Below are 27862 nucleotides of genomic sequence, written 5' to 3' on the forward strand. Positions count from 1 at the left end.
CAACATTCAACATCATCTATTTGCTGCATTGGATGGCAATCTAACAATAGATGGGGCAACCTTCATCATGGATTGGTTGGGGCATCAAGGCAGTCCTATCTAACAACCCTCCTAAACAAAACAATGCTGTCATTTATGTTTGCTTGTTGTTGTTTGCTACAGACCTGGCTAGGGCACTTACGCAACCCTAAACATACTCCACAGTTAACAAACCAACCACAGTTAACAACCTCATAAGGACTGCGACTGATCTGATAATGGGGCACTAAAGGCTTCTTGTCAGCTTACAAGAACCTCTCCCACTTCCAAAGCTTAAATATTTCCAAGACCTTATGATTAACCAATCACGGAATTAAAAAGTGCTTGAAAATAGGTGTATGCTTGTGTTTATTTTTAAACTGTTTATGTGCTTTAAGTTGATTTGCTTAAACTGATATAAAAACATATAACAATGCAACAAATAAGCATCACACATAACAACAATATAATATGGAGTTCACCTTGATATCTTGGGCTACGTCTCCTTGAGCTTTATTCAACTCGATTAGACTTTTTGGGATTATGGCTGAAATCTTTTACAAGCTCCATGCTCAACTCCATTGGTTTACACTGAACCTATGGGTTTAGAATGCCATCTTACCCTTGGCTGTCCTCACTCTGCAGATAGATTTAGGTTTCTCTGGACTTGACTCCTTTAGTGAGTGCTCTGAGCTTCTTGAGCTTCTGGCTTCTCTGACTCCCTCAGAATTCTCTTAACTGTCTCTGGAACTCCTTCTTCTGTCTTTAGCACACTCTGGACACCAGCAACCGTTGGATCATCTGATCTCTTTGCTGTTCTGCAACTTCACTACGGCATCATGGCTTTTAGAAGTCTGCTTTGAGCTCTTTGGCTCTTTGGCTCTGGCTCTCTAGCTAACTGGCTCTGGCTCTCAGCTCTCTGGCTCATCTGGCTTTGGCTTTCTTAGCTAACTGGCTCTGTCTGTCTGGCTCTACCTCCAACCTCTGGTGGCTTTGCCTCTGCTCGGCCCTCTGGCTCTGAAGCTCTCAGGCTTTCTGGCTTTCGGCTCTCGCTCTTGGCTCTTATGAGCTACTCTCGGCCTCTGCGTGCCTCTCTTTCGCTCGACCTCCAAGCGACTCTCAGCAACCTTCCAGCGACCTCCAAGCGACTCTCGGCAATCTTCAGCTGCTTGTGTTATCTCTCGGCCTCTACGCATTGCAACAATCTTCAGTAACCCTCGGTCAATTGTGCTCTCTGTGTTTTTGTAACACATCGGTTACAGTCCTCCATCATTGAGGCGCCACGCATTTCTGCAAAAGAATCAGTTTCCCATTGCAATGAATCGGCGGGCACAGGAAACCCAACTGTTCGACCTTCCTCCTGTAGAAATAGCCAAATAATGCAATACACAGGAAAACTGTCGAAAACACATGATTGGAGCGTTTAACCGGATCTCAAAATGCATTCAATCGCATCTATATCCCTCTCGGGTCTGTCCTGTCATCACAAATCGCGATCGCACAGGTGGGATGTCAAAAAACCCAAATACAAAGGAATACATAGAAATCCGAAAATACAGATCTCAAAATTTATGCAATTGCATCTATAATCCTTATCGGGTTCGCTAGTCGCAATTGAAACGGCCCGGGGGTTCTTTCCATATACCATGGAACATTGCGATGCGGTCTCATATCGCCAACGCCAATCCGATCATTGCAATCGCAAGTCGACACTGTCGCATATCGATATATCGTAGTGCATTGGCCCTGGTATCGGGGATTCACCGATCACCGATCGCCGATATTGCCGATCGGCCCATTGGAACATCGACATATCGCAATATCGCTTATTGGCGGTCGCTGCTTCCATGATCCGCAACCCTTAAGCTCCCCCGATCAACGATCTCCGATCAGATCCTGACTGTTGAATTCCTGTTTAATCCGATGGTTGACAACGCTCATTGCAATCGGCCCATCGCAAGTCTTCACGCCTTTGGTTAAGTCCTTCCCTTTGGCATTTGCGATGCGATTTTTGCATATAATGCCTTAAGCCCATTTTTATAAGAATTTGCCTCCTTTTCAAAGGACCATGGCAAACTTCTTCACCCGAAGTCCATTTTAGCCCATTCAAATTGCAGTAGATTCAGAATGAAAAGATCTATGCAATGAGACTATTTTCAGAAGCATTCTTTGACTTTCATTTTTGAGTGAAAAGTCATCTAGGATCATTTTCTGATCACGCCTTCCCACTAGAAAGCTTTTGTTCTCCAAAAGACTGATATACTGATCTGAACAGTAAATGAGAGTAACAACACCCTCTTCTTTCAGCCTCTGTACACTTGCCTTGTGCCTCTGAACCAAATCCTTTGACCACTCTCCTTCCTGGATGCGCTGGTCCTCTTGGGAAGAACTGTTTTCCTTCTTGACTTCATGCAGAACTCCTATTGAGAAGGTCACAGAAGGTAGTTTGAACTTCTCTGCTTTGATCGTCGATCCAAGGTGGCTCAAACCAATGTCAAGTTACATTTGCTCCACAAAATTTTCATTTGTACCTGTTTGACATACTGTCAACAACAACTGTTAACAACAACAGAAATACAAACAACAACTGGATGGCCTAAACTCCTGCTTCAACAAAAGAAACAGATTTTCACATCTTGTGAATTACCTCCATGTCTTACATCTGCATACAAATGATGGACTAGATACCAAGCCCACAAAACATGCCTTTAAAACAAATGACCCTTCAAGTCAAGCATGTAGAAAAGATTTCAAGGGTTCTTTCCAAAAGATGAAACACTTCATCATTATCTCCATCTTGGAGACCAAATCAACTTTTCTCAAGTCAATATTGCATTACATGCATGCCAAAGCAATCAATCCTTCAAGTTAATTACTCATACATGTTCAAATACAAGGAAATCATCAACATCCCTGTGCATATCATTCTCATGCATGCATTTCATCCTTCAACTTTTGCTTAGGCACACTGTACTTTCGAAGTTGAACTGAATATAATGTTGCAGCAATAAAGTGAGTCTCCTACTCAACTTTTCCATTCAGCTTCTTGGTAAAACCCTGCAACTTGCATTCCATTAACAAAGAAACGCAAATAGATGCATCAAATCAAAAGACCTGCAATCTTTAATTGCATAAGAACTCTAACCTTTTCTTACCAATCCATTTCAAAGGTGCTACCTTTGTTTGCACATCAGCATCAACATGTGAATCATACTGAAACACATCATTCATGGAATCTTTTTTTCCATTCCTGCCATTTTCTCTTTCTATCTTCTTCAACTTTTATGGAAGCATTGTTGGATTCAGAGTCCAACACTTTTCAGCAATGTGTCCTTGCTTATGGCAGTAAGTGCAACACATGTGCATCCTCTTGACAACATGATTTGCGTTGTCCAATGGACCTTTGGCTTCTTGCTTCCTTTCCTTCAAAAGTTTCCTGTATGTGGCCATTCTCTTCCAGCATCTAGAAACATTATGGTTATCCAAACTACAAAATGAACATGCAATTCTTTTCCCGTGCTTACATGGAAATTTATCATGCTTATCATAATCAAAAGGAATATGGTTAGAACCAGATTTATACCTTTCTTTTTCACCTTTATTGCCTTCATGAGGAGGTGAATCGAATGAAGAAGTGGCTCCCATTGGAACACCATCAATCTCTTCAAGGCTTTCAGAGTTTCCACAACTCTCTTGTTCAAGTGTATGCTGATGAACACCTGCATCTTGCAAATGATGTTTCAAGCTATTGCATTCTCCACGAATACAATCTTCACACTCTTGAGGTAGAAGACCTGAAATGAAACTCCTTCTTGGAACTGTTTCAATGGCCTTCATGGCAGTTTTGGGACTTTATCCATAAGACTGTCCATAGCCAAGACTCAAATACTTAGGCCTTCCCTCAACTATTATTGGCTCAACAATACCCTGTGCATTTTTACCCAAGCCTTTTCCTTCATAGCCCATCTTGGACATTAACTTGGAGCCTATGCCTCTAGTATGTTTTTCAAAAGAACCAATATAAGCATATTTAGAGGAAACTGAAGACAAACTGGAATTATTTACCTCTTCTTCACGCTGATACTTGACCAAGGCTTCTTTTGCAACTAAGAACTGTGTCTCCAACTCATGCATCATTTCCATGTTCATATTTGCAATATGAAGTTGCCTCTCCATTTCCTGCAATTTGTCAGAAAGCAACTGCTTCTCTTCCTCCACAGAATTCAACTGCTCTCTAAGTATGCTGCTCTTCCTTCCATCCTCATACATTTCTCTCACCATATCCATCATGGTGGACAAGTCTTGCTTCATGTCTTCATCAAAGACTCTTGTGAAGAAAGAAGAATTTGAGGACTCACTTGTAGAAGTTGTCATTATGCCAATGAACAAAAGAACTTCAAACAAGATTAATAAAGAGCTTATTCAACAACCTTTTGCAACAAACCTCTTGTGCTTCAAGGATTGCCTTGAGGTCCTTTGGGATAAGAAGAATGCCTTCAACCCTTCTTCCTTCTTGTCCTCTCCTGGACTTAGCTATCAACAACTTTCTCTTCACCTTTGCAAACTCAAACAATAGTCAGTGTGCAAACAAGCATACAATCAACTTTTCACTGTTTAAACACCTTTCAGACAAGCAATCTGTCAATCAAGCATTTTGATCTGATACCACTTGCTTTGGTATAACCAACTTTGATATCACCTTCTTTGAAGGTGGGGTTAATCAAACTCAGGCTCTGATACCACCTGATCTGATAATGGGGCACTAAAGGCTTCTTGTCAGCTTACAAGAACCTCTCCCACTTCCAAAGCTTAAATATTTCCAAGACCTTATGATTAACCAATTGCGGAATTAAAAAGTGCTTGAAAATAGGTGTATGCTTGTGTTTATTTTTAAATTGTTTAAGTGCTTCAAGTTGATTTGCTTAAACTGATATAAAAACATATAACAGTGAAATAGTGCAACAAATAAGCATCACACATAACAACAATATAATATGGAGTTCACCCTGATATCTTGGGCTACGTCTCCTTGAGCTCTAATCAACTCGATTAGACTCTTTGGGATTATGGCTGAAATCTTTTACAAGCTCCATGCTCAACTCCATTGGTTTACACTGAACCTATGGGTTTAGAATGCCATCTTACCCTTGGCTCTCCTCACTTTCCGGATAGATTTAGGCTTCTCTAGACTTGATTCCTTTAGTGAGTGCTCTGAGCTTCTTGAGCTTCTGGCTTCTCTGACTCCCTCAGAATTCTCTTAACTGTCTTTGGAACTCCTCCTTTTGTTTTCAACACACTTTGGACACCAACAACAGTTGGATCATCTGATCTCTTTGTTGTTCTGCAGCTTCACTATGGCATCATGGCTCTTAGAAGTCTTCTTCGAGCTCTTTGGCTCTGGCTCTCAGCTCTCTGGCTCATCTGGCTCTGGTTTTCTTAGCTAACTAGCTCTGTCTGTTTGGCTCCGCCTCCAACCTCTGGTGGCTCTGCCTCTGCTCGACCCTCTAGCTCTGAAGCTCTCAGGCTTTCTGTCTCTCATCTCTCGCTCTTGGCTCTGGCTCTTGGCTCTTATGAGCTTCTCTTGGCCTCTGTAGTTCGCTCAACCTCCAAGTGACTCTCAACAACCTTCCAGCGACTCTCGGCAACCTTCAGCAGCCTGTGTTATTTCTCGGCCTCTGCGCATCGCAGCAATCTTCAGCAGCCCCCGGTCAATTGTGCTCTTTGTGTTTTCGTAACACATCGATTACAGTCCTCCATCATTGAGGCACCATGCGTTTCCGCAAAAGAATCAGTTTCCCATTGCAATGAATCGGCGGGCACAGGAAACCCAACCGTTCGACCTTCCTCCAAATAATAGCCAAATAGCCAAATAATGCAATACACAGGAAAACTGTCGAAAACACATGATTGGAGCATTTAACCGGATCTCAAAATGCATTCAATCGCATCTATATCCCTCTCAGGTCCGTCCTGTCATCGCAAATCGCGATCGCACAGGCGAGAGGTCAAAAAACCCAAATACAAAGGAATACATAGAAAATCTGAAAATACGGATCTCAAAATTTATGCAATCGCATCTATAATTCTTATCGGGTTCGGGTCCTAATCGCTAATCGCAATCGCAACGGCCCGGGGGTTCTTTCCATATACCATGGAACATTGCGATGCAATCTCATATCGCCGACGCTAATCCGCCGATCCGATCATCGCAATCGCAAGTCGACATTGTCGCATATCAACGCCATTGCTAATTGCATATTGGCATATCGTAGTGCATTGGCCCTGGTATTGGGGATTCGTCGATTGCCGATCGCCGATATCGCTGATCGACCCATCAGAACAGCTCACAATGCTCATCGCAATTGGACCATCGCAAGTCTTTACGCCTTTGGTTAAGTCCTTCCCTTTGGCATTTGCGATGTGATTTTTGCGTATAAGGCCTTAAGCCCATTTTTATAAGAATTTGCCTCATTTTCAAAGGACCATGGCAAACTTCTTTCTGTGATAACTTCTTCACCCGAAGTCCATTTTAGCCCATTCAAATTGTAGTAGATTCAGAATGAAAAGATCTATGCAATGGGACTATTTTTAGAAGCATCCTTTGATTTTCATTTTTGAGTGAAAAGTCATCTAGGATCATTTTCTGATTAGCAGCCCAACTTGGAAGACTTCCTCCCATGCCACATTGCCTTGTTAGGGCACTGTCCATCCTTGACAATCCTCACACAGTCCCTAACTGTGTGCTATGGCCTGTGGCCTAGCACAACAACCTTCTTGTAGCTTCTGCCTCCACGAAATGTGACCAAGCAATCTCAAAACAATAGTGTACTGCCCTACTAAGACTCGGCCTAGTAGCCTGCTCTCTCAGCCCTTGAAACAACAAAATTCCAGCCCTCAAACAATCTACACGCTTCGGCTTCGACCTCCTGTAGCAGACTTCGGGCCTTTGCTTCCATGTTGTCTAAGACCCCTCTCTGCTGCGGCCTAGAACAATGTTTAGGGCTTCTCCATGGGGTAGCGTTAAGGTTTCTTGAGGCTCAGATAAGCACTGTCCTCCATGACAGCGTAGAGCTTTACCATCTCCTAAGATAGCGTAGAGCCTTCTCCATTAGGGCAGCGTTAACTCTTAGGATCTTTCCTCCCACCAAAAACCCAAAGACAAGTGGAGAGGAAGAGATCACAAGAAGAGTGTGTCTAAATTTGTTTCAAGGCACCTCTATTTATACTAAAACATTGAGCATAAGTGGGGAAATTTGGTTGCTGGCCGACCTTGACGAATTGTCCCATAACACAAATAAATTCATATCTCCATGAATACTTATCGGAATCGGATGATCTTTAGATCAATCCTATACTTCTCGATGAGAGGAAATTAAGAAAAATATCAGCGGCCATAAGTAAGATGACCCACATGGAGTTTGGCCCTAGTTGCCAATTTTAATAGGTTGGAGCCACTCTCAAACATCCCGAGTCATTTCATGGTAACGTTAAAAATTTAAATAAAAAACTTTTACTTTAAGAATTGAACATTACCATTAGGGAGCATCTAGGAAGCGTCTAAGGAGCATCAAGGGGGCACCTTGGAAGTGTTCGGGAAGCATAATTCCTCACATAACAGTTCGAAAACCCAAGTCAAGTCCAAAAACAAAATTGAAAAAAGCAAGTCCGTGGAACCATTCACATTTCTCCTGGATCTGCTTGCAATTTGTGGTTGATCCATTCCAGAACCACAGATCGGGCTGCTGCAGTTCCATTTTTTCAGGAACCACAAAAAAAGGGCAAAACCGCGAACCCTATTTTTGGATCCGCGGTTCTGCTTGAGGATCGGTGGCGGATCCGTCCAGGACGCTGATCCGCCTCTAAATCTAGTGGGGGAAGGATCCAACAACATTGGTGCCATAAAAAAATAATTGTTGAGGCTCTAGACATTAGGGCATTGGAAAAAGTTGGTAAAAATTGGCAAATCAAGACAAGCATTACAAAAATACAATATTTTTTTTTCAATTTTTAAAAAATATAAACTAACAACAACAACAATTGAGCATATTGGCATATAAATATGGAGGAAGCACCGATATATATGATGTAGTGGATGCTGAATGCTATATCAAAGTCAATATTGAATTTTGATAGTTGTTCAATAAAGGATTGAAAATTGGACATCCAATACAAAATGACATCAAATATATATAAATATACCTCATCATCATGAGTAATCTATAATGACAAATCTAGCAACTAGCCGTCAATTTACTTTCCACCTTTAGTGGGAAAAGGTCATGGGCCATTTGCCACTAGAAGGTCTTGCTTGCATCATCCGTTTGATGGTGACTGGTGGGTGTAGGTATATCAGTTTGTGTCGAAGGTGGCGCTGAGGCTGCCACATCAACCTCTATGTTGTTAAAGTGCTACTTTTCTCTCGATGCTTGTTGTTGTTGCTCCTCCCCTACCTGTTGAGCCTTGTAGTTGCTATTCATTATCTAACCACTTAGATGCCTCTCACATAATTGTGGTTTGTACTTCTCCCTCCATTGAGACAATATGTTAATGTGGTCCAAGGATATGGCATCCGGGGATTTTCTCAAATTGCCTCAGCCATAGTTATAGATTGTAGTGGACATAAACCTTATCATTCAAGTGTTGAAAATATAACTTGTAGAGTCATAATAAATTTAATGAGTTGTGAGGGTTATAAATATGCTAAGAGGGTGAAAAAATATAATAATTGTAATTACTAAGTTTAAACCTGTTATGCTTCTTTGTGTTTATTTTTCAAATATGCTCCAATTGTGCTTGCAACTTGAAGTACTACAAGTTTGGCTTAGCACTTGAATGACAAAATTTTGTAACAATGGTGCTTCTATGAGAGGCTTTGTAAAGATGTTAGCAAGTTGATCATTTATATGACAATAGAACAATTTGATGCCTTGGCCATAGTTATAGATTGTAGTGGACATAAACCTTATCATTCAAGTGTTGAAAATATAACTTGTAAGAGGGTCATAATAAATTTAACGAGTCGTGAGGGTTATAAATATGTTAAGAGGGTGGAAAAATATAGTAATTGTAATTACTAAGTTTAAACCTGTTGCGCTTCTTTGTGTGTATTTTTCAAATACACTCCAATTGTGCTTGACTTGAAGTACTACAAGTTTGGCTTAGCACTTGAATGACAAAATTTTGTAACAATGGCGCTTCTATGAGAGGCTTTGTAAAGATGTTAGCAGGTTGATCATTTATACAACGATATAACACTTTGAGGGCGTGCTCTTGAAAAAGTTGTCAAATGAAGTGCATGTGTTACTCAATGTGTTTGCTATGTTGATGCTAAACAGGCTTCTTAGTGAGCTCAATGGCTCTCTGACTGTCACACTAGAGTCTGGTCAGATGATGTTGATGGAATTCAAATTTGAAAGGATTTGTCTAATGTTGATGTAAGTTTCTGGAATTATACACTCACAAAGGATTTGTCTAACCCAAAGATCTTCTTGAATTTCATGAATTGCTGCTTGATACATTGCTTTTAAGGAAGAAAGAGAAAGGGCACTCTATTTCTTGCAAGCCCAAGTGACAGTTCTATAACCAAGGTTGAATACATAATCGACAATAGACTTCCAATCATCAAGGTCATCAACTCGGTTGTAATTTGTAAAACCAAGCAACATAGGAGCTCCCCCTAAACTGTATTCTATACAGAACTAAATTATACCCTAGATATATTGAACTATCCTCTTCACTGCTTTCCAATGGCTTTTAATGGGTTCTTTCATGTACCAGGCAACAAGATCAACAACAAAAGGGAGTTAGGGCAAGTACGAGTTAGATACAAAAGGTTGCCAACTAGTTGTTAGCACAAAGTGTTTTCCACTTTAGGTGAGGCAAGGTGGCATAAATTTGAACTCCAAATTGAAAGGAAGTTGAGGTTGGTTTATAATTGTCCATGTGAAAGTGACGAAGGTCACATACATACCTAGATTGGGAAAGAGAAATACCTTCTTGGGTTTGTGAAAATTGGAGGCCAAGAAAGTAACGCAAATTAGTGTTATTGAATTCACTATATTAGGCCCATTCTCCACATTAAAATCATATGGGATCCGTAGATTTACTGATTCAAATAGGATTGTTCCATTTTTGGTGATCCTTTTATCAGATTTGTTTTCAACAATGGAACCATTTCCTAATTTTGTGGATTCAGATCTTGTTTCTGAAATCACTAAAGAGGACTAGGAAAATGGGAAACCGTTGTCATTGCACATTCGATGTTGCATGCCACTTCTCTTCTTTCTCTCTTCTAGGTCCAAGCTATCATGGTTAAGTTCTATCTTGTACGAATCGTTGTTGGCATTAGTAAGCTCACCCTCGTTTATCCATCCTTGGTCGGACATCAAATCAAGTGTAAAATAGCTTAAAACATGGCTGAATGAGAGTGCTCTAGGATCCTCAATGTGATATGTGTAGAGGATGTCCATGCATGCATAAATATCCCATCTATGCCTCAGATGATGTGATCAATGCCTTGGAATATGTGAACTACCTCGAGATTTGTGAGACAGCCTTGGGAAATGTGAAAATGCATGAGCAACTACAGAACCATATCTAAGAGTCCGCAACCAGGGTGTGAAAATACATAATATGGGGGGTCAACATTAGGGCATAAGATAAGTGTGCTTCCAAATAAGTGTGACAATCTTTACAACATAAGCGACATTTTTACATACAAAGAAAGCAAGTGAATGAAACTAGAGGTTCCGCTAGATCACATGTCCTAGTAGATCCATCCCAAGCATTTGACATACCTACCTAGGTCATGAATGACCAACATGATGGCGAGTTATTGCCATCAAGGTATAGTCAATCAGATCTATAAGAGCAATGTGTATCTTGAAATGGGGACTAAAAGGACGTGCCATGACCAACCACAAAGGGGTTTGGGCCACCACCTAAGGCAAACACATCTACATAAATCATCAAAGCATGGCTCAATATAATACATCAATAGAACATAGTCACACTTTTGGCTCATCATGATATAATAGATACAACAATCTGCCCAGATGATGGGTCATATATAGTGAAAAAAATGGAGGGTACACTAAAGTGAATCTAAGGTGTAACATTATTTTAATTAAAGGTACAACTATCTTGACCTTGGACAACTCATTAAGAAAATCCACATTCAATGCATTTTCAATTTTCTTACCTCCACATGGCCTTACTGTTGGCTGCTATATCTTCTATATCTGATAAGGTTTTTCATTTTGGTTCTAAGTTTAGTTTCAAGGTTTTTTACCTTGGATTGATAAGCACTGGACACATCTCTAATAAATCCCAAGTGGCAAAACAAAAGCAAGGCCCCAATCATTCTAAGAAGCGACATACTCACCACAACAAAGAGAATAACAGTAGATTGAAGAACATACACAGATCAATGGGAGAAAACCTTGAAACTAAACTGGAACCAAAATGCTAAATGTTGAAAATGTAGCAAGCAAGGTCTTTTGGCTTGTGCCTTAGCCAGTGAAGACCTCAAATTGTCCTCATGAGTTAGACTTCAGTTAGGATGAGTTATTTCCAGTTTACTGGAATAATAATCAAGTTAGCATGCGTGGAGTTGGAGCTTCAGTTAAGTGGAGACTTTATCAGTTTGACTACAATATGAGGTGGCAGTTAGCAGTTCAGTTAGAGCGAGTTAGCCTTCAGTCTTGATTCAAGAAAGAATGAGTTAAGAACTGCAATGTTGATTCGTGAGAGAGAGTGTCACTTTGAGCGAACTCGTCAATCAAAACCTGAGTTCTAAATTTGGAACTAGGCCTCCTTGCATGTTCAAAGTGGGCCTATAAAGGAAGGACGAAGGTACAAGGAAATTCAATTGTTTTGTGCACAAAGGTTTGTGACAAGACAGAGCTCACGAGTTTGCAAGAGAGCCTTGATTGTGGAGAGCACAGGAATTGTGTCCTAAGAAATAGGAGGCACAAGTACGCTAACATTTAGAAGCTGTTTGTGCGCAGATAAGAGGAGTTGGATCCTAAGGAATAGGAGGCAGGAAGTGCACAAGAATATAGGGATTTTCCCTATAAAATAGGAGGAATTGTGCTAGGATTTAGGGGTCTCCTGTGCGCTAGGAAAGAGGGACCTAGTGTGCAAGGATTGAGGAGGCTTCTAGTGCGCAAAAGTGAGCAGGTTTTGCAGAGCAAGTCAAGGAGGCAGCAAAGGAACAATTGTGTGCTAGAGGGCTGAGATCAAGCAGTGATCAAGGCAAGCCGAGATCAATTGTGTCAGCTGAGATTGGTGAGAAGCAGAACACTTTCTCAAGAGAGACAAATTGCTTTGTAATAGATCCAAGTGCTCTAGAACAATTGACAAAATAGCCACATCAAGCAAGCAGGTTTTCCTTGTTGGGTTTTATGAGAAAATAAGTGTGTCGATTTGTGCATGTGTTTTTATCTCTGTGTTTTTGTTCCACTTCTTATGAATTGTTAAGAGACTCTGTATCCTGGTGAAAGTAAACTAGATTTCAGTTTTCAGATATTCTTCTAAGTAGTTGCGGAGTTTCATGGAAATTAAACACTAAATAAACTTAGAGCAGAAGCGTTGAAAGAATTAAATTATTTATAGTAAAATAATTTAACTGCCTTGTTTAATTACAGAGAGAAATGATTATCTCTTGGGCAAATAGAGGCCTTTTCTGACAAATTAAAAAATGTTCTTGGTTAAAAATGATGCTCCAGATGCAATGGAGCAGTTCAATCAGCCTAGAAATGTTCAAACATTGCAGAAAACTGAAAGTCTTTTTTTGCATTTAGTGACAAGGTCAGGATCTCAATCAAAATCGGGTGGATCTTTATAGGAGCTCTGATACCATGTTTGAAAAACACGGTATATTGAGATAAGTCAAACAACTTAAAGACAATGCTCACACGCAGATCAAAGATCGATGGACCAGTGATTATGTGGTAAAACCCTTAAAGATGGAAATAGTCCTTGACCCCACACAAGATGACCATTTTGAGGGAATTGATTGATGCAAAAAGAATAGTTTACATGAACATTTCTCACAATTAATCATGGACAAATGATCCTCCATGCACTTTAAATAGAGATCTTGGACCAGTCAGGTGTCAAGCTATGGATCAAGTGTTCATTATTATTGTGGAGATGTTTGCACTATCAGATCACTCAAGTGTAGGACATGATTGTGACCATCAAATTAGTAGAGTGCAATTCACTCTAAAGAAACACTTTAATCTATTTTTACATTAGACCAAGTTGACCTTAACTAACTCCTAGTGTCTAAATACCCCAACACTTCCCAGTTGGAACTTTCTACTGAATGTGGTCCCCCATTGATGCTTGCTCACGAGAAAGGATTGAGGAACATTCCTAATATTTTGATTACAAAATTAATTTCCAAAGAGTAGGTCTTGAACTTAAATTTGTCAGGCTCAGACACAAAATATTGTCAATTTTCTGCACAAAAATATATGTTAATGACTTTGCCAATACATGTAAGTTAGAAAACAACAGTCTATGCAAAAATTCATTTCATAAGATACGATAATACAACATTTGACACTTGAATCTTGATATTTCATTGCAAAACGGTAAACTAAAGAACGAGTCCATGATCAAATTCACAAATAGAACCAACTTCAACAATTATTAATAAACAGTCAACTGCATAACTCGTAACATAATTAGAAATTCAGAACAGATGTCTCGAATTCCAATATCAGATTCTCAAGTCTCCCACATGACAAGAAGGGTATGGCTGAAAAGGAAAACAGCATCATGTTTGAGAAGCAGAGTGCTGGTCCTGCTGGAAATAATGAACTGAAGAATGCAAATGCAGAACCAGCAAGCAAGGCTTAATCAAGAGAGGAATCAAAAGAGTAGGATTGGTAAAGAAAAGAAGAGAAGGTGCAGCTATGTAGATATTAGGGAAGAGCTTCTGATGTCTGAATTCACCTCCATAAATGCAATCAGCAAAACTGCAAACAATTAACACTGAAAATGCAACCAATAATGAACACTCCCTTCTTCACACCTTCGTACATGGCCAAGAGTGATGAATGCAGCCTCCTTTACCCCAAATGAAGCCAATAATGCTGAACGCGGCCTCCTTCACAAGCAAGAAAACACACACACAGAATGAAATTGCAGCTACAGGAAATAATTGACACGATGACAAATTGTCAGAGTGAGAAAGGGTGAGTTTTCTGTTCAACAATGCATTTTAGGGTTTAGGGTTCATTTCTTACCTTCAACTTTCCCTCCAAAACCTCTTTGACAACTGAAATTCTGTCAGAGTGAGAAAGGGTGAGTTTTCTGTTCAGCAATGGATTTTAAGGTTTAGGGTTCATTTCTTACCTTCAACTTTCCCTCCAAAACCTCTTTAACCCTTGAAATTCTGTGCATGGTCAAATCTGGGTGTGTGGTTGAAGTTTGAGTCGGACTCAGAGAGTCTCTCTTTAGACTTGGGACTCTGGGTGAGTTGGATGAGTCTTGGGGAGTGGAGAGGTTGGCAAAAAGTATGAGCTGATTACTCTTTTCAGCTCAAGCTCAGGAAGACTCAGGAGTCTTTAAAGAGTCAAATTTCAATGCCTGAACCTAATCTCCACAACCTTTTGGCTCCAAGGGCTTTGCATGAAGGTCAATTATACATATTCCAAATGCTCCTGCCTCCTTTGGAAAACAAATATCATGAACTTTGTTACCTTACTTTGCTCTCTCCTAAAAATAAACTCACAACTCCTTTTTGACATAGAGGATGGCACTGTGCCTGCAAACTATGTTACCAGAAATGCTAGCTGGAGGTGTTCAAATCATGTTTTGGTGTTTCCTTGTACATTTCAGATTTTTGAAACATTGTATCAATTGTTTCAGCTGGTGTATTTGCTGTTTTAGCTGACATTTTATTTATTTCAGCCATGTTTTGACTGTTTCAACCGGCATCTTTTTTTTTTTGTTGCCTTGAACCACAGGGGATTTGAACCTTGAATTTTATGATTTACAATACTTCATAACAGGGCAATCACCAATTAAGTTGCCCACGTCTTGGTCACTGATGAAAATAGAATAAAAAATAAATCTAACACTAATTTCTTTCAAATCAAGTTATAGAAGAATGGCTTGGGCCTCTAATAACGATAACATTTGTTTGTTCCAGAAACTTCTCTCTTAAACACAGTTTTGTTCCAGAAACTTCCATCACAAAATGATAACATTTGTTTGAGCTTTATTTCCAAATTTGAAATTCATGAATGGCATTTTGAAATTTTTATGTTACCTGGTTTCTTGTGTGTGCGTGTGTGTATTTGATATATCCTAGCCATACTGTATCCTGATTTTCTGAAAATTTGTCATATCTGTTTCAAACATTGTCTTTATATCCGTGCAACTTACACTGCAAAGACAAAACCAAGGTCGCATGGAGCGGGAGTGTCATTTTCCAAAATGCTCCATGCGACCTTGGTTTTGTCTTTGCAGTGTAAGTTGCACGGAGCGGGAGTGAAAGGATTTGCAATTGAATCAAACAGTGCAATGAGGATCTGAGGAACAATATCATGCTTGGAAACCACGTGACAGAAGTTGCATCCCCAATTCTCACAGCCAACTGCTACAACTAGTTTTTCATCTCTGGCCAGAGGGCAGCCAAACATGACACAAAAGGGAAAGCTTTGCCTTGGCCTCTTTCTTAGAACCCATAGTATGGCGATGGTTGCAATTGCCCCTCCTAAGGAATGACCAACAAATATGATGGGTTTGAGTTTAAAACTGCAACTGAATGATCATGTAATACATAAATACAATGTTACTTTTTTTTTGAATTTCTGAAATTTAGTCCCTAACGAAAAATTCTCTTTTAATGAAACAAAGGTCACTTTGTCCTGATAGTTGTACTTAGAGAAATAATTTACCTTTGCTTGGAAATCTGCTTTCTCCATAATATGCAGGAACAACATAAGAGCTTCCTGATGGATGAGGGTTTGTTCACCATCATTTACTCTTGAGGCAACCAGAGGCTGGACTCGGGAGCGTACATGGTTCCAAAACTCCAAGGAGCATGCAAAATAGGGTAGGCTGCAGTTCCGATTTTGGGAGAGCGCTTGATGGGTGGTCCTATAGCGCACCTGCTTGGAGCAAGTTGGGGGATGTGTGGTCTGTGTTACTCCTGCTGCCTACACCTACCTACAGGTTAGTGAGAAAAGGCTTCAATCCCACAAGGTGTGGTTGGTCGCAGGGAGCTCAGAGAAGGGGCTGTCACACTGTTCCCAACTCTTTTCATCTAAGCTATCTCTTAGGTCACTTAAGGAGGGTGGTTCTTAATGAAAAATTAAGTTATAAGAAATGCGAGGTTCTAGGAGAGATGTTAAAGTGAAAGTGGATTACTTTTAAGAATTATGAGCAAAACATGATATGAGCAATAAAAATCATTAACATGATAAAACCATAAAATCAGTTCCTTATAAAGAGTTTGCTCAACAAAATAAAAGATACCTTTGCTCAAAGTAAAGATAGAATGCTTCCTATAATGAAAACAAAGTAACTCTGAAATGCAAACAAAAAATGTTAGTACAAGGTATTTGTAAGATATAAAATCAATTCATGAATCAAAACATATCTTGCCAAAAAGTCAATAATTAGAAAAGTTACTCTAAAAAGGGGTAGAATAAGAGATGCTAAATGCTAAATAAAATGTCAATATGGAATTAGATTTGAGCATGAAATGAAAACACTTATTACCAATTTGAAGTAAAGTAAAGTAACAATTCAAAACATCAAGAGACAAGTAAAGTAAATGTGATGGGAGGTACTCTTGGTTAATTTTATTAGTTTACCTTTGCAACAAGATTTGCAATTGAACTCTTCAATCCTCAGGCTTCACCCTTGCTTAAAGATATGGATTTCAAGTGAGGAGTCAATAGAGGAGTAGAGAGTCCTTAAGATGTCTATTTCAACCAACTTATGTTGGAGGTAAAATATTAGTAAGGCTTGGAAGCCTTCCTATACTAAAATGCTTAGATGAGAGTGCAAATTGTGTTAATTCCCCAATGCAAATGCTTCATAAATGGAAAATAAGACAACTTGTAAAACTTTGATAATTTAGGATGTAAATGAACTCATATGTGCTTGCATGGAAAATAAGCAAATGAAGTAGATTGTTTTAAAGTTACAATTTGTTCCAATAGGATTTGCTTCAAAAGTTATCAATGTGTAAAATCAAAAGTGAAGCTTGTACTTGAAAGAATAATCAAAACTTGCCACAATGTTGAATGTTTTCACATAAGATAAAATTTACTCAAAATTTACAATTTGAAATGAGTAAATTCTTAAGCATGAAATTAAGTGTTTTGAAGTTAAGAAAACTAGAAACAAAAATTAGTCAAACCATAAGAATTCCCTCCTCAAATGAGGAAGGGGGATTCCATGGAAAAGATCCCAAGCTCCTGCAAAACAAAAAAATTATTTTATTAATGTTTGAGATGGGTTAAAATGCCTCTAAAGGGCTGCCCATAATATGAGAGAGGTCCTTACAAAGTGTAGAAATTAAGCAAGGCTTGCCTCTCTCTCAAGAATATACAAGAAGGTACAAGACTCCAAAGACCCTTCAAAAGATAGTTGCAAGGCGTAATAAGGCCCATGACTTAAATGAACTTGTAGCTTCCCTCGAAATGCTCATGACCTCCCTTGAGTGCTCATGGCTTCCCTTGAAAAAAATTGATCCTTGAAATGGGTGAGGGGGGTCCAGCATGCACACAAGTAGTTTTTTAATGTCTCTCCCTAAAGCTCTTTGTTGTCCAATGCTTCTAGCTCTTATGGGCTGCAAAATGAAAACCAATAATTAGTTGAAAATAAATCAAAACAAACAAACTATAATGCAAATTTAATGTACAAAAATACTAGCTCAAGTATTGGGAGTAAACCCCCATACTTGCCTAGTTTTGATGATAGCTCTTGAATAACAAATATGACTTTGAAAAAGCTAGAATCAAATAAGTATTTAAATGATGATCAAGTAACTATAGAGTAAAGAAACTCCCTCTTGCTTCATTGGATGGAAGACTTTGGAGTGGAAGATGGTTAAGTCTTGGATTGCTATGGCTCCAGGAGTTGGTTGATCTCGTGAAGATTTTCCCCACTTCCGGATGGATTCCTGCACACAAAACGAAAATATTTCCTACACATTTGAAAGAGATATTAGTTCATACATGGATTAGAGCAATAAAATAAACAAGATAACCAAACCTTCCTTTAAAAATGACTTAGAAAGCCTATTCCTAGAACATTACTCTAAATCAATGGGTGTGCAAGATAACTTGCACACACCAATCCAAATAAGATGGCAAAATACAATTTAATATTCATTCAATATGCAAACAGACATGAACATAAAAGCAACAACATGAAAAGAAGTCACCTCATAGCACCAAGAGAACATAAGCCAAGTATCCCCATAGTCTTGATTATATTAAAAATATGCAAGTACCAACAGATGGAGTCTCCTTAAGCCCAATAGCTCATAACATGATTTCAAGTGAGAGCCCATGGCTCATTTAAATAGATCTATGGGAGCAAATCCCAATGACTAATGCAATGATAAATGACTGAGATTGACAATCCCAAAGCAAAGTTGAGTTCTCCAAGTGGCAAAGGAACTTATGTAGCATGCTGTTCAGTGGCAATGAGTCTTCCTTGGATGACAGCGTATGAGTTTAAGTGGCATAATTGTGCAACTATGTGGGAAAGGAGGGAAACATATCCCACAATTTTCTGTTGAAGCCTACTGCCACATAAACAATTATATAGCTGTTGTGGACTACCAATAGATCAACGCTGCCCCATGTACTCATAGTCCTCCAAACATGTGTAAATTTGTCCATGCGTTGACTATTGTAGAACTTTACGTACAAGTGGAAGGTGAGTGGAATAAAGTGGAGACATATCTCCATAATTCTGTGTGTTAACTAAACCATCCTATATGCACTGAGATCCTTATGTTGGCAGCATACATGTGATAACAACGTTGACCATTGACTACAGCCTGCGTGGAGTCTTATTTGCTGTTGTGGGTATATCTTTGGGACTGGCTGACAGTATATGGACTGTTTGCATGGAGTCACGTGTATCCAAGTGGCCAACCAAATATTCAACAAACAAATCATTTAACCCTTAGCAAACTCGTGCTCATTTTCTGCTGGCAACGTAACTCCCTGTGACATATGCGTTGAACTTTAAGTGGGCCAACATGGACCTTTGAATTTAGCATGTGCCTTTTGTCTCTGAGTTATACATAGATCACAGATAGTGAGGTGGGGTCCCTTCCCACTCACTTAGTTTACCTTTGCACTTTAATTTCAAACTTGATTTAAATTAAATCAAAAGTGAACTTTAACAATTTGATGTGCCTCATGAACTTCAATGTGGAACTTTGTTGACTGCCTTTGACTACCCTTTGACTTGGGATTTCCTCCATGCGGTAGGCCCCACATAGCTGCCACATCACCTTTGATATTCCCTTATATTTCCATGTCAAAAGTTGATTTATTTTGACTTCTAGAAAAATGTCTAAATTTTTCCAATTTTTCATTTTTTTGAATTTTTTCCTCATTTTTGCCACTAACATTAGGAAAATTGGCTTTCGAGAGACTATGTCTTTTTTTTACTCTCAAAGCAGGTCCTCGGATAATGCTGGGACTCTGAAGATGAATTTCAAGTAGTCATGCACCCTAGACATTTCCTAAGACCACTTATTTACATCATTACATAGAAAATAATTAAAAAATCACGTTTTTTGAGAAATTTTTAATTATTAAAAAATCCTATTTAGACCTAGTCAAATTTAGCAAAATTTCAGAGATGACCTATCATGGTAATATACATTGACTCTAAACACTTAGATGCATTAGGGGCCCAACTTTCAAGCCATCACCCTGGCTTTGGGGTAGTGGAGTGAGTGAAAAAAAAAACAAGGGTGGTTACTTTTGTATTATATAAAAAAGGAAGGAGCTAAGTCCTATTACATTCCGGGAACATCTGGTCTTTAGTAGAGATGTAAAATGGGAACGCAGTCCCTACCTCATCCTTTGTGACCTTGATTCTAAAATTCTGGAAATTTTTAACAACATATTGTCTAACAATCTGCCCAAGCAACAAGCAATATTTACCAAACATAAATTGATGTTTGCATGATGTTCACCAAAATTGGTTCACTGACTCTTTTGGTTCTTGTCCTTTTTTCTTACTGTACCTTAATGAAGTCTCACCTTGTTGACTTTGGTTCAGTGAGTTAGTATGCTTAGTGCTTGCACTTGTCCTTCAATTCTTCAATTTCTGCTCTTTGCTTTTCTATTTCACTTTGTTTGTGAACGTTTATAATCTTCATCTCAGAACGCAGATCTTTAAGAGTTTTAATGATTTGCCTATTATAAATCTATTCGCCCGACACATCGGACAACTTACATTCTTTTCCACTGTTTCAAGTGGGTTGCAAGACATAATTTCTTTTTGATTTGATCTTTCAATACAATTGATTTTGCCTGGAGAAGGACCTCTTTGCTGGAGTTGATAACTTCCTTTGTTGCTGTTTCTTTTGCCTTCTGTCTGTCCTCTTTGCGCTGCCTGTGTGACTTTTTTGTTGATCTGGTAACGCTGCTGGCGCTGATACTCCCACTTGCTATTATAGAGTTGGTTAATGGTCTGACTGTGAGAGTTTTGATGAGGGAGAAAAGTGAACTCAGAAGCAATGAGCCTGGGAATTGAAATTGAAGGTGATGCGAGAATGGATGGATTCGAGAGAAGACAAATTAAGGCTCAAATGATTTCTTTGAGGCTGGTAATCGAGTGGCAGAGCAACACAAATGTAAGTAGCGGTCCTGGAGCTGAAGGGAGGCTTACACTGAGGGTGGCGGCCAATACATGACATAGTGCTGCTATCTTGAGAAGAATGGGGGGGGGAATTTCTCTCTTGGTATCACTGTAATGGAGATTAATGTTGTGGATGATATACAAATGGGAAATAGCATATAAGATCGTAATGCGACTTAGAGGAAATCTATGAGGCCGCTTTTCAAGCAACAAAACCACACTTACGCTTTTATCAGTTCTAAAACCAACAGGAAGGAAATGCTGTAAAAACCAACTATGAATTGTGTCTACGTTGTTACCTTGATATTGATTCTTTCTCTTATTGCTTTTACCCAGCTTGCCTTCGGCTCTTGGAGCTTCAACAAAAGAACTTCACTGGCCTCTGTTTCGCTTGGACTCTTGCTGCTCTCTGCTTCTACGCTCTGTCCTCTTATCTCTTATGTTTCCAACTATGTCTCTCTCGTGCTGCTTTCCCAAGTGTTGTGCTTTCCCTTGCTGTTCCTTCCATTTATAGCTGTTAGTGCCCAGCCTTAACCTGTTACTGTGGGTTTCCTTCACTGTTTTTCCCCATACTTGCACAGGTGTCCACAACCAAGTTCGTGTGACCATTATTGCTTTCTCTGGTGCGATCATGCCCAATATGACCATTGCCTTCCTCCTTCTGCGCACGAGGACGTTTTCTTGCTTGTCTCGGATTGCATTGAGTCCTTTTGAAGATTTTTGGAGTCTTTTCCTCTAAACGAGGAGTATATTGCTGGATTGTATTACCTGACAGTTGTAAGGGAATCTCTTGCTCCTTGTATTTTCTGCATTTCCTCTTCTTTTCGATTTGATGTTGTTTTTCCTTCCTTGATTTTCGATCCATGCTTCCCATGAGAGCCCTTTATGGGATGTTTTCTTCATAAATGTTTCCATTTTCTTTCACAGTACCAGCCTGCCTATCAACAGCCTTGTTGGCTATTAAGTCTGCCTCTTTGTTTTGTGTTCTTAATACATGCTTATAAGTTATATTCCCCAGCTTTTTTGTATTTGAAATGATTCTCTGCCTTATTTTATTTAAGGCAACACTTTTAAATTCCTTCTCTGCTTCCATTGTTGCTATAATAATTGCAGAGTCCCCAATTAAGATTGGATCTTTTATCTCTTTTTTTTGCAAGATCTTAGTACCCATCAGCAAACTATATGCCTCTGCCTTATTATTAGTCATCTTTCCCAGGCCCCATTCGTATGTTGCTATTTTCTTACCATTAGGATCTAAAATTAGTCCACCTGCCCCTGCTCTACCTGGATTATTTTTTGATGCTCCATCAAAAAATAATATGTATTTCCTCTGCTCTTTTATCCATTCTGCCATTTCCATGTCATTCATCCGAAGCTTCCAATCCCTGTTTTTTGTCTTACCTTTGTTTATTTTTTTGTAAACTCCACAATTGTCTTCAATTAGAACTTTGCTGAACCATTCTCTTTCCTCTTGTTGCAAGCTATTCTGATCGATTCTTGCTGCTCCATTTATACTTATTATTTCCGAGACTTGTCCCCAAGTCTTCAAAATAATACTCCCTATGCTTGGATTTTCTTCCTTAAAGATGCATTTATTTCTTGCTAGCCATAATTGCCAACAAAGAATCGAGGGCAAGCATTTCCAGATTCTGATTATGACTGCTTTTTTCTTCTTGGTGTAGGGGTAGCTTTGGGCCCAATTTTTATATAGCATTGACAACTGAACTGTAGTGTCTACACTTAGCTCTAATGGGCTGATTAGCTGCTTCTAGCATTCTCGTGCCATAGTGCATTTCATAAATAAGTGTTGTATGTTTTCCTCTTCCCCTTGGCACATGACACATTTGGAGGGGCCTTGGAAGCCTTTCTTTTTTAAGTTTTCCGCAGTAAGAATTTTGCCTTTCAGCAGCGTCCAAGTAAAGAATTTAATTTTGGGTATACACTCATTTTTCCAAACTGCTGTCCATAAATTCCAATCATCATGACTGTTATAATTTTGAAGGTAATTGTAGCCTGATTTCACTGTGAAGTTTCCTCCTGTTGGATCCCATATAAACTCATCTTGGTCTTCTTTTTTTATTGGCGCTGCTCCAGCTAAGAAGGTTTTCAATTCTTCCCATTGCCTTTTCAGTCTAGAAGGAAGTGCCGACACTCTCCAATTTGTCTAGTTATTTTGTTCCCATTCAGAGATAGAGTATAGGGTGGTTAGGCTTGCCTCCTCCATCCAATCTTTTAAGTCTCTGAGATTTTGCTGCTGTCTTAATGGATTTGCTCCCATTATTCTGTCATCCCATATTGAGATTGTTTTTGCACTCCCAGGATTTTTGGAGATTTGATCCCTTATTTGTGGCACAATTTTTTGATCAATTTCCAAATCTGAGTGTAAGGCCGATCAAGAATTAGATCACTTAGCATTTTTGTCCTTTGACAGTTTAAATATTTTCTTGTTAAAGCTTTTCCCCACCACTGTTCTTTGCCATTTATCATTCTCCATACTAACTTGATCCCAAGTGCTCTGTTCATCAATCCTGGTATCTGGATAGAGATCCCTCTTTTCTCATATGGGAGAGTTACTTGTTCCCATCTAACAAGGCTAAATTTTTTATTTTTTTGATTTCCTCCTTGCCAGAGAAAGCTTCTGATAATTAATTCCATTTGTTTATGAGCACTTGCGGGGGCCATTATTATGGCATACTAATATATTGGCAGAGCTGAAAGGAGGGCCTTGATCATTATTGTTCTTCCTGCAAGATTGAGCCACATCATTCCCCAACTCTGAATTTTCCCCTTCATTTTTTCCACTTGCTTATTCCAAACCTCTGCCTTGACTACTTCTTTTGCTAATGGTAGTCCCAGGTATGTAAAATGGTTCCAATTTAATTGAATTGGTATTTCCATAACATGGGCTATTCTATGCATTGTGTTTATTGAGACATTCCAGCTGTAAATTCTACATTTGCTGTTGTTTAGGAGTCCTCCTGAAACATGAAGAAAGTCATCTAAAACTTTTTTAAAAAATTTTGCAATGATGCAAGAGGATCCCCCAATGAGGAGAGTGTCATTTGCAAAGAGGGAGTGGTTAATTTCTTTGACTTCTCTTGAGATCCGGATGCCCGTTATTTTTTAATTTTCCCTTTGATTTTCTAAGTGAACACTTAGTGATTCAGCCATAATAATATATAGAAAGGGAGAGAGAGGACAACCTTGTCTCAATCCTCTTGAGCTTTGGAAGAAATTTCTTGGCCTTCCATTAATCAAAGGGGCTATCCATAGGTTGGTGATGCAGGTCATAATGATGTTTATAAACTTGGAAGAGATGCCGAACTTTTGGAGGACAGCAGCAAGAAATTTGTGGTCCACTCTGTCAAAGGCATTGGCCATATCCAGTTTGATGACCATTCCTTTTTCCTTTCTCTGAATACTACTATGTATGGCTTCCTGGACAATTATTACATTGTCAGTAATTTGTCTTCTTGGGACAAAACCACCTTGGTTTTCTGAGATGATGCTTGGCAGAATTTTTTTATTCGATTTGCCAGAATTTTTGTGATTATTTTGTATGAAGAGTTACACAAGGAGATAGGCCTGTATCTATCAAAGGATATTGGGTTTGTCTCTTTAGGGATGAGAGCCAAGAAAGAGGCCTTTGTGTTTCCCCCAATTTTTTTTTTTTTGAAGACATTCTTGATCATTCTCAACAAATATTTCTTTATAGTTTCCCAATGGTTCCTATAGAATGCAATTGTGAAATCGTCTGGTCCTGGGGCTTTTTCTGGGTGTAAACTCCACACTGCTTCTCTCATTTCCTCCTCAGTGACCTCTTTATCTAGTTCGCTGTTTTGCTGCTCACTGATTTTTTTTTTTAATTTGCTGTAAGAATTCCTCGCTGTCCACCTGCTGCTCCCTTGTTGAAAGAAGATTTTTATAGTGGTTGTGTGTTGCCTTTTTTATTTCTTCTACTCCTCTGATTTCTTGCACCTCTGCTTGAACTTTTTCAATCTGATTTCTAGCTCTCCTTGTTTTCATTGTATTATGAAAAAAGGCGGTATTCTTGTCTCTCGCTTTTAGCCATAACCATCTTGATTTCTGCCTGTTCTCTTCTTCTTCTTGCCGATTTTGCTTGTATAATTCCATAAAAATCTCTTTTCCTTGTGCATAATCTTGTTCACTCTCTTGTTTGTTTTCTTTTTCTTTACTCATGTTGTCCAGTTTTCCTTGAAGATCTATTTTTTTTCTTTGAATGCATTTTCTCTTGCCGATGTTTTTAAGCAAAATCTTAAATTTTTTAACTTTGATTCCCACACATAGTGAGGAGAGCCTGTGACATTGATTTTTCAATTTTCTCTTATTTGTTTGCCAAAGTCCTCTTTGTTGTCCCATATTTTATTATATTTAAATGGGAGCGGGCTTTGGTTTTCCATCCTACCCAAGATCAACACCACTGGCTTATGGTCTGAAGCTGACGCATGGACAATTTTACTTCTCACTGTGGTGAAGGCTGTTGCTATATTTTCATTGATCAGAATTCTATCTAATCTTTCTTTTATGTTATATTTTCCAATTCTTTTATTGCTCCAGGTATACTTGCCATTAATTAGGGGAATGTCAAGTAATTTATGTTCTTCAATGATTTCTTCCAGCGCTGCTCTTGAAGGATCATTGGGGTAGTTTCCTCCCAGCTTCTCATCAATGTTTCTAATCAGATTTAAATCTCCTCCCAATATTAGTTTGCCTCTTTGCCTTTCTATTGCTTCTTCTTTCACTGACTTCCAACATTGTTCTTTGTCTCTGTAGTGGTTGGGGGAGTAAATGTTTATGATGCAATACTCCTCCTTTGTACTATTGTTTTTCAGATCTGTTTTAGCTAATGATTGTTGGATTTTTGGTTGACTAGATCCCACTTCTTTTTATTCCACATTGTGCATATTCCACCCGAGGCCCCATTAGAATCTATTGTTGTTCCTTCAAAGTCTTTTTGTTTTTGAATCATTTTTTGTAGTTCTTGCTTACTTTGGTCTCTTGGATCATAAAGATGTCTGGCTGCTCTTGATTTATTATATCCCCGACTGCGTTGATTTTAAAGGCAGTTCCAAGACCTCTGCTGTTCCAAGAGACTGTAATCATTACTTACTGTTTTTATGTTGTGTCCCTCCCTTTTCCTTGTGCTGATTTTTTTCTCCACTTCTCATCTGCTTACCAAGGAAAGAGTCCATTCGCTGTTGTGTTCCTATTGCCATTTCCTTAGCTGCTACCTCATCCCTTATTTCTTTGTTTGATTTTCTTCCCACTTTTTTTTGCTGTTCCCGAACTTGGTTGTTTTCTTTTGCTTTGTTTCTAGTTTGTATTCGTTCTACCGTAGGCGGAGGGGGGGATGGGCTCTGAATGGGGGAGGTGATAAGAGCTAATGCGTTGGAGGGGGAAGGAGACCTCGGAGAGGGCAAGTCATCTCCCAGAGGTTCAAATGGATTTGCAGAAGTAAGAATTGGGGGTGCTATATTTATTGGTGGTATAGGGGCTAATTCATTGGTCTCCTGAGGCTGTGGGGGGTTTGTTGCATTTTGCTTATTAAGAGGCTTCTTTCTTTTAACTTGTTCCCATGTGTCTTTGTTACCTTCAACATTTTCAGCTTCTTTTCTTTTATTGCATCTATTTGCAAAATGATCGTATTCATGACATACCTTGCATTTAAACGGGATTTGCTCGTAGTCTAGTTGCTGAATGTGGGTCCATTGATCCACCTTGATCCTTATCGCCTCGGGTAGACCTTTCCCCAGATCTATTTCCACACAGATTCTTGTGTAGGCATGCATATTGTCTTTGGGTTCGCACTTGTCAATGTATTTGCCTGCTGCATTTCCATTGGCTCTTACCAAATCGTCACCCCAACAGTGGAGGGGTAGGTGCGGCAATCTGACCCAAACTGGAACCGCGCTTGGGATGTCCATCTCTGGATTGAAGTCTGGCGTCCATCTATTCAAGTATAATCCTCTTGAGTCCATAAAATAAGGTCCATTCCTGAATATCAAGTCTCTGTCTTCCTTAGTTTCAAATAAGAAAGTGTAATATTTCCTTCCATAGAATCGACTGGCTATCTTGCCTTGTGTGTTTGCGCTCCAATCTCTTTCCACCCATTTCTGTACAGATCTTGGAGAAGGCTAGAGCCCTGTGAACTGTCCTACCAAACCACATTCTGCTAAGGAGATAACAACTCTTCTTGGGAGAGTTGGCGGTAGTGAAATCTCTGGAATATCCACTAGTTTCTTCACAAATTTACTAACCGATGGCCTGGTTCTTGGAGCTCCGTTTTCTGATATAAGTGTTGCAAATGCTGCTTCATTTTCATCATTCCCTTATTGGGAGGATGAGTCTCCTTCTGCTGCGGGACGCATCGTTTGGATATAAACTTAGCAGCAGGAGGCTGCCGAGTTAAGGAACAACTTGAGGCCGCAAAGGGTGAAGGAGGAACAACTCGCAGACATCAGCGGTTCAAAAGGAAAAGGATCACTGCGGGGACCGGGCAGAGCCAGGGAGAGCTCAGCAGTAGGTGGCTGCCAAGCGGGGGAGCCGCAGGAGGCAGTAGTGGCGGCTAGGTCAGGATGCGCGCGCAGGTCGCATTAGCAATCTCAAATTTTAACTTCAAACCTAGGGCTTCAATTTTTTTTTTTTGGTAGGTAAGCACCCACGAGGGATTTGAACCAATGACCTATCGCAAGGAGTGCCTTAACAGTGCACCTATTCACTGCTAATCCAAAACCTTGTGGGCAAAAAAAAAACCTAGAAAATTATTCACCGCTAAAAAGCGAGAATAATTAACCAAGTAAAAAATAACACTCCAAGGTGTATTCGCTTGTTGATCGAGTCTCAACACCCTAGGCTTGTTACATGGCTTTATTCATAATGCTCGTGACATTTATACAATATCCTCGTAGGGCTGCGAAATTTGAGGACTGAAGAATAAAATGATAAGAAGAAGAAGTAA

At 39.3% G+C, this 27862-nt stretch overlaps 1 protein-coding gene across 2 annotated transcripts in view; it reads left to right on the forward strand.

Annotated features, from left to right (window-relative positions):
* The window catches only part of LOC149180621 (junctophilin-like protein), a 68042-nt gene that overhangs the window by 19477 nt on the left and 20703 nt on the right, over positions 1–27862 (forward strand). The window contains exon 3 of one of the 2 annotated variants that reach the window (XM_089416204.1): positions 15972–16212. The exons of the other annotated variant lie outside the window; for it this stretch is intronic. Within the exon in view, the coding sequence (XP_089272330.1) occupies positions 16082–16212 (131 nt within the window). The 5' untranslated portion in view covers positions 15972–16081. The remainder of the gene's footprint in view (positions 1–15971; positions 16213–27862) is intronic. 2 annotated transcript variants of the gene reach the window in all.

This window comes from Pinus tabuliformis, chromosome 3_2 (genome assembly GCF_031772625.1).
Source record: "Pinus tabuliformis cultivar Carrire ecotype Pingquan chromosome 3_2, CPIR1, whole genome shotgun sequence".
NCBI lineage: Eukaryota > Viridiplantae > Streptophyta > Pinopsida > Pinales > Pinaceae > Pinus > Pinus tabuliformis.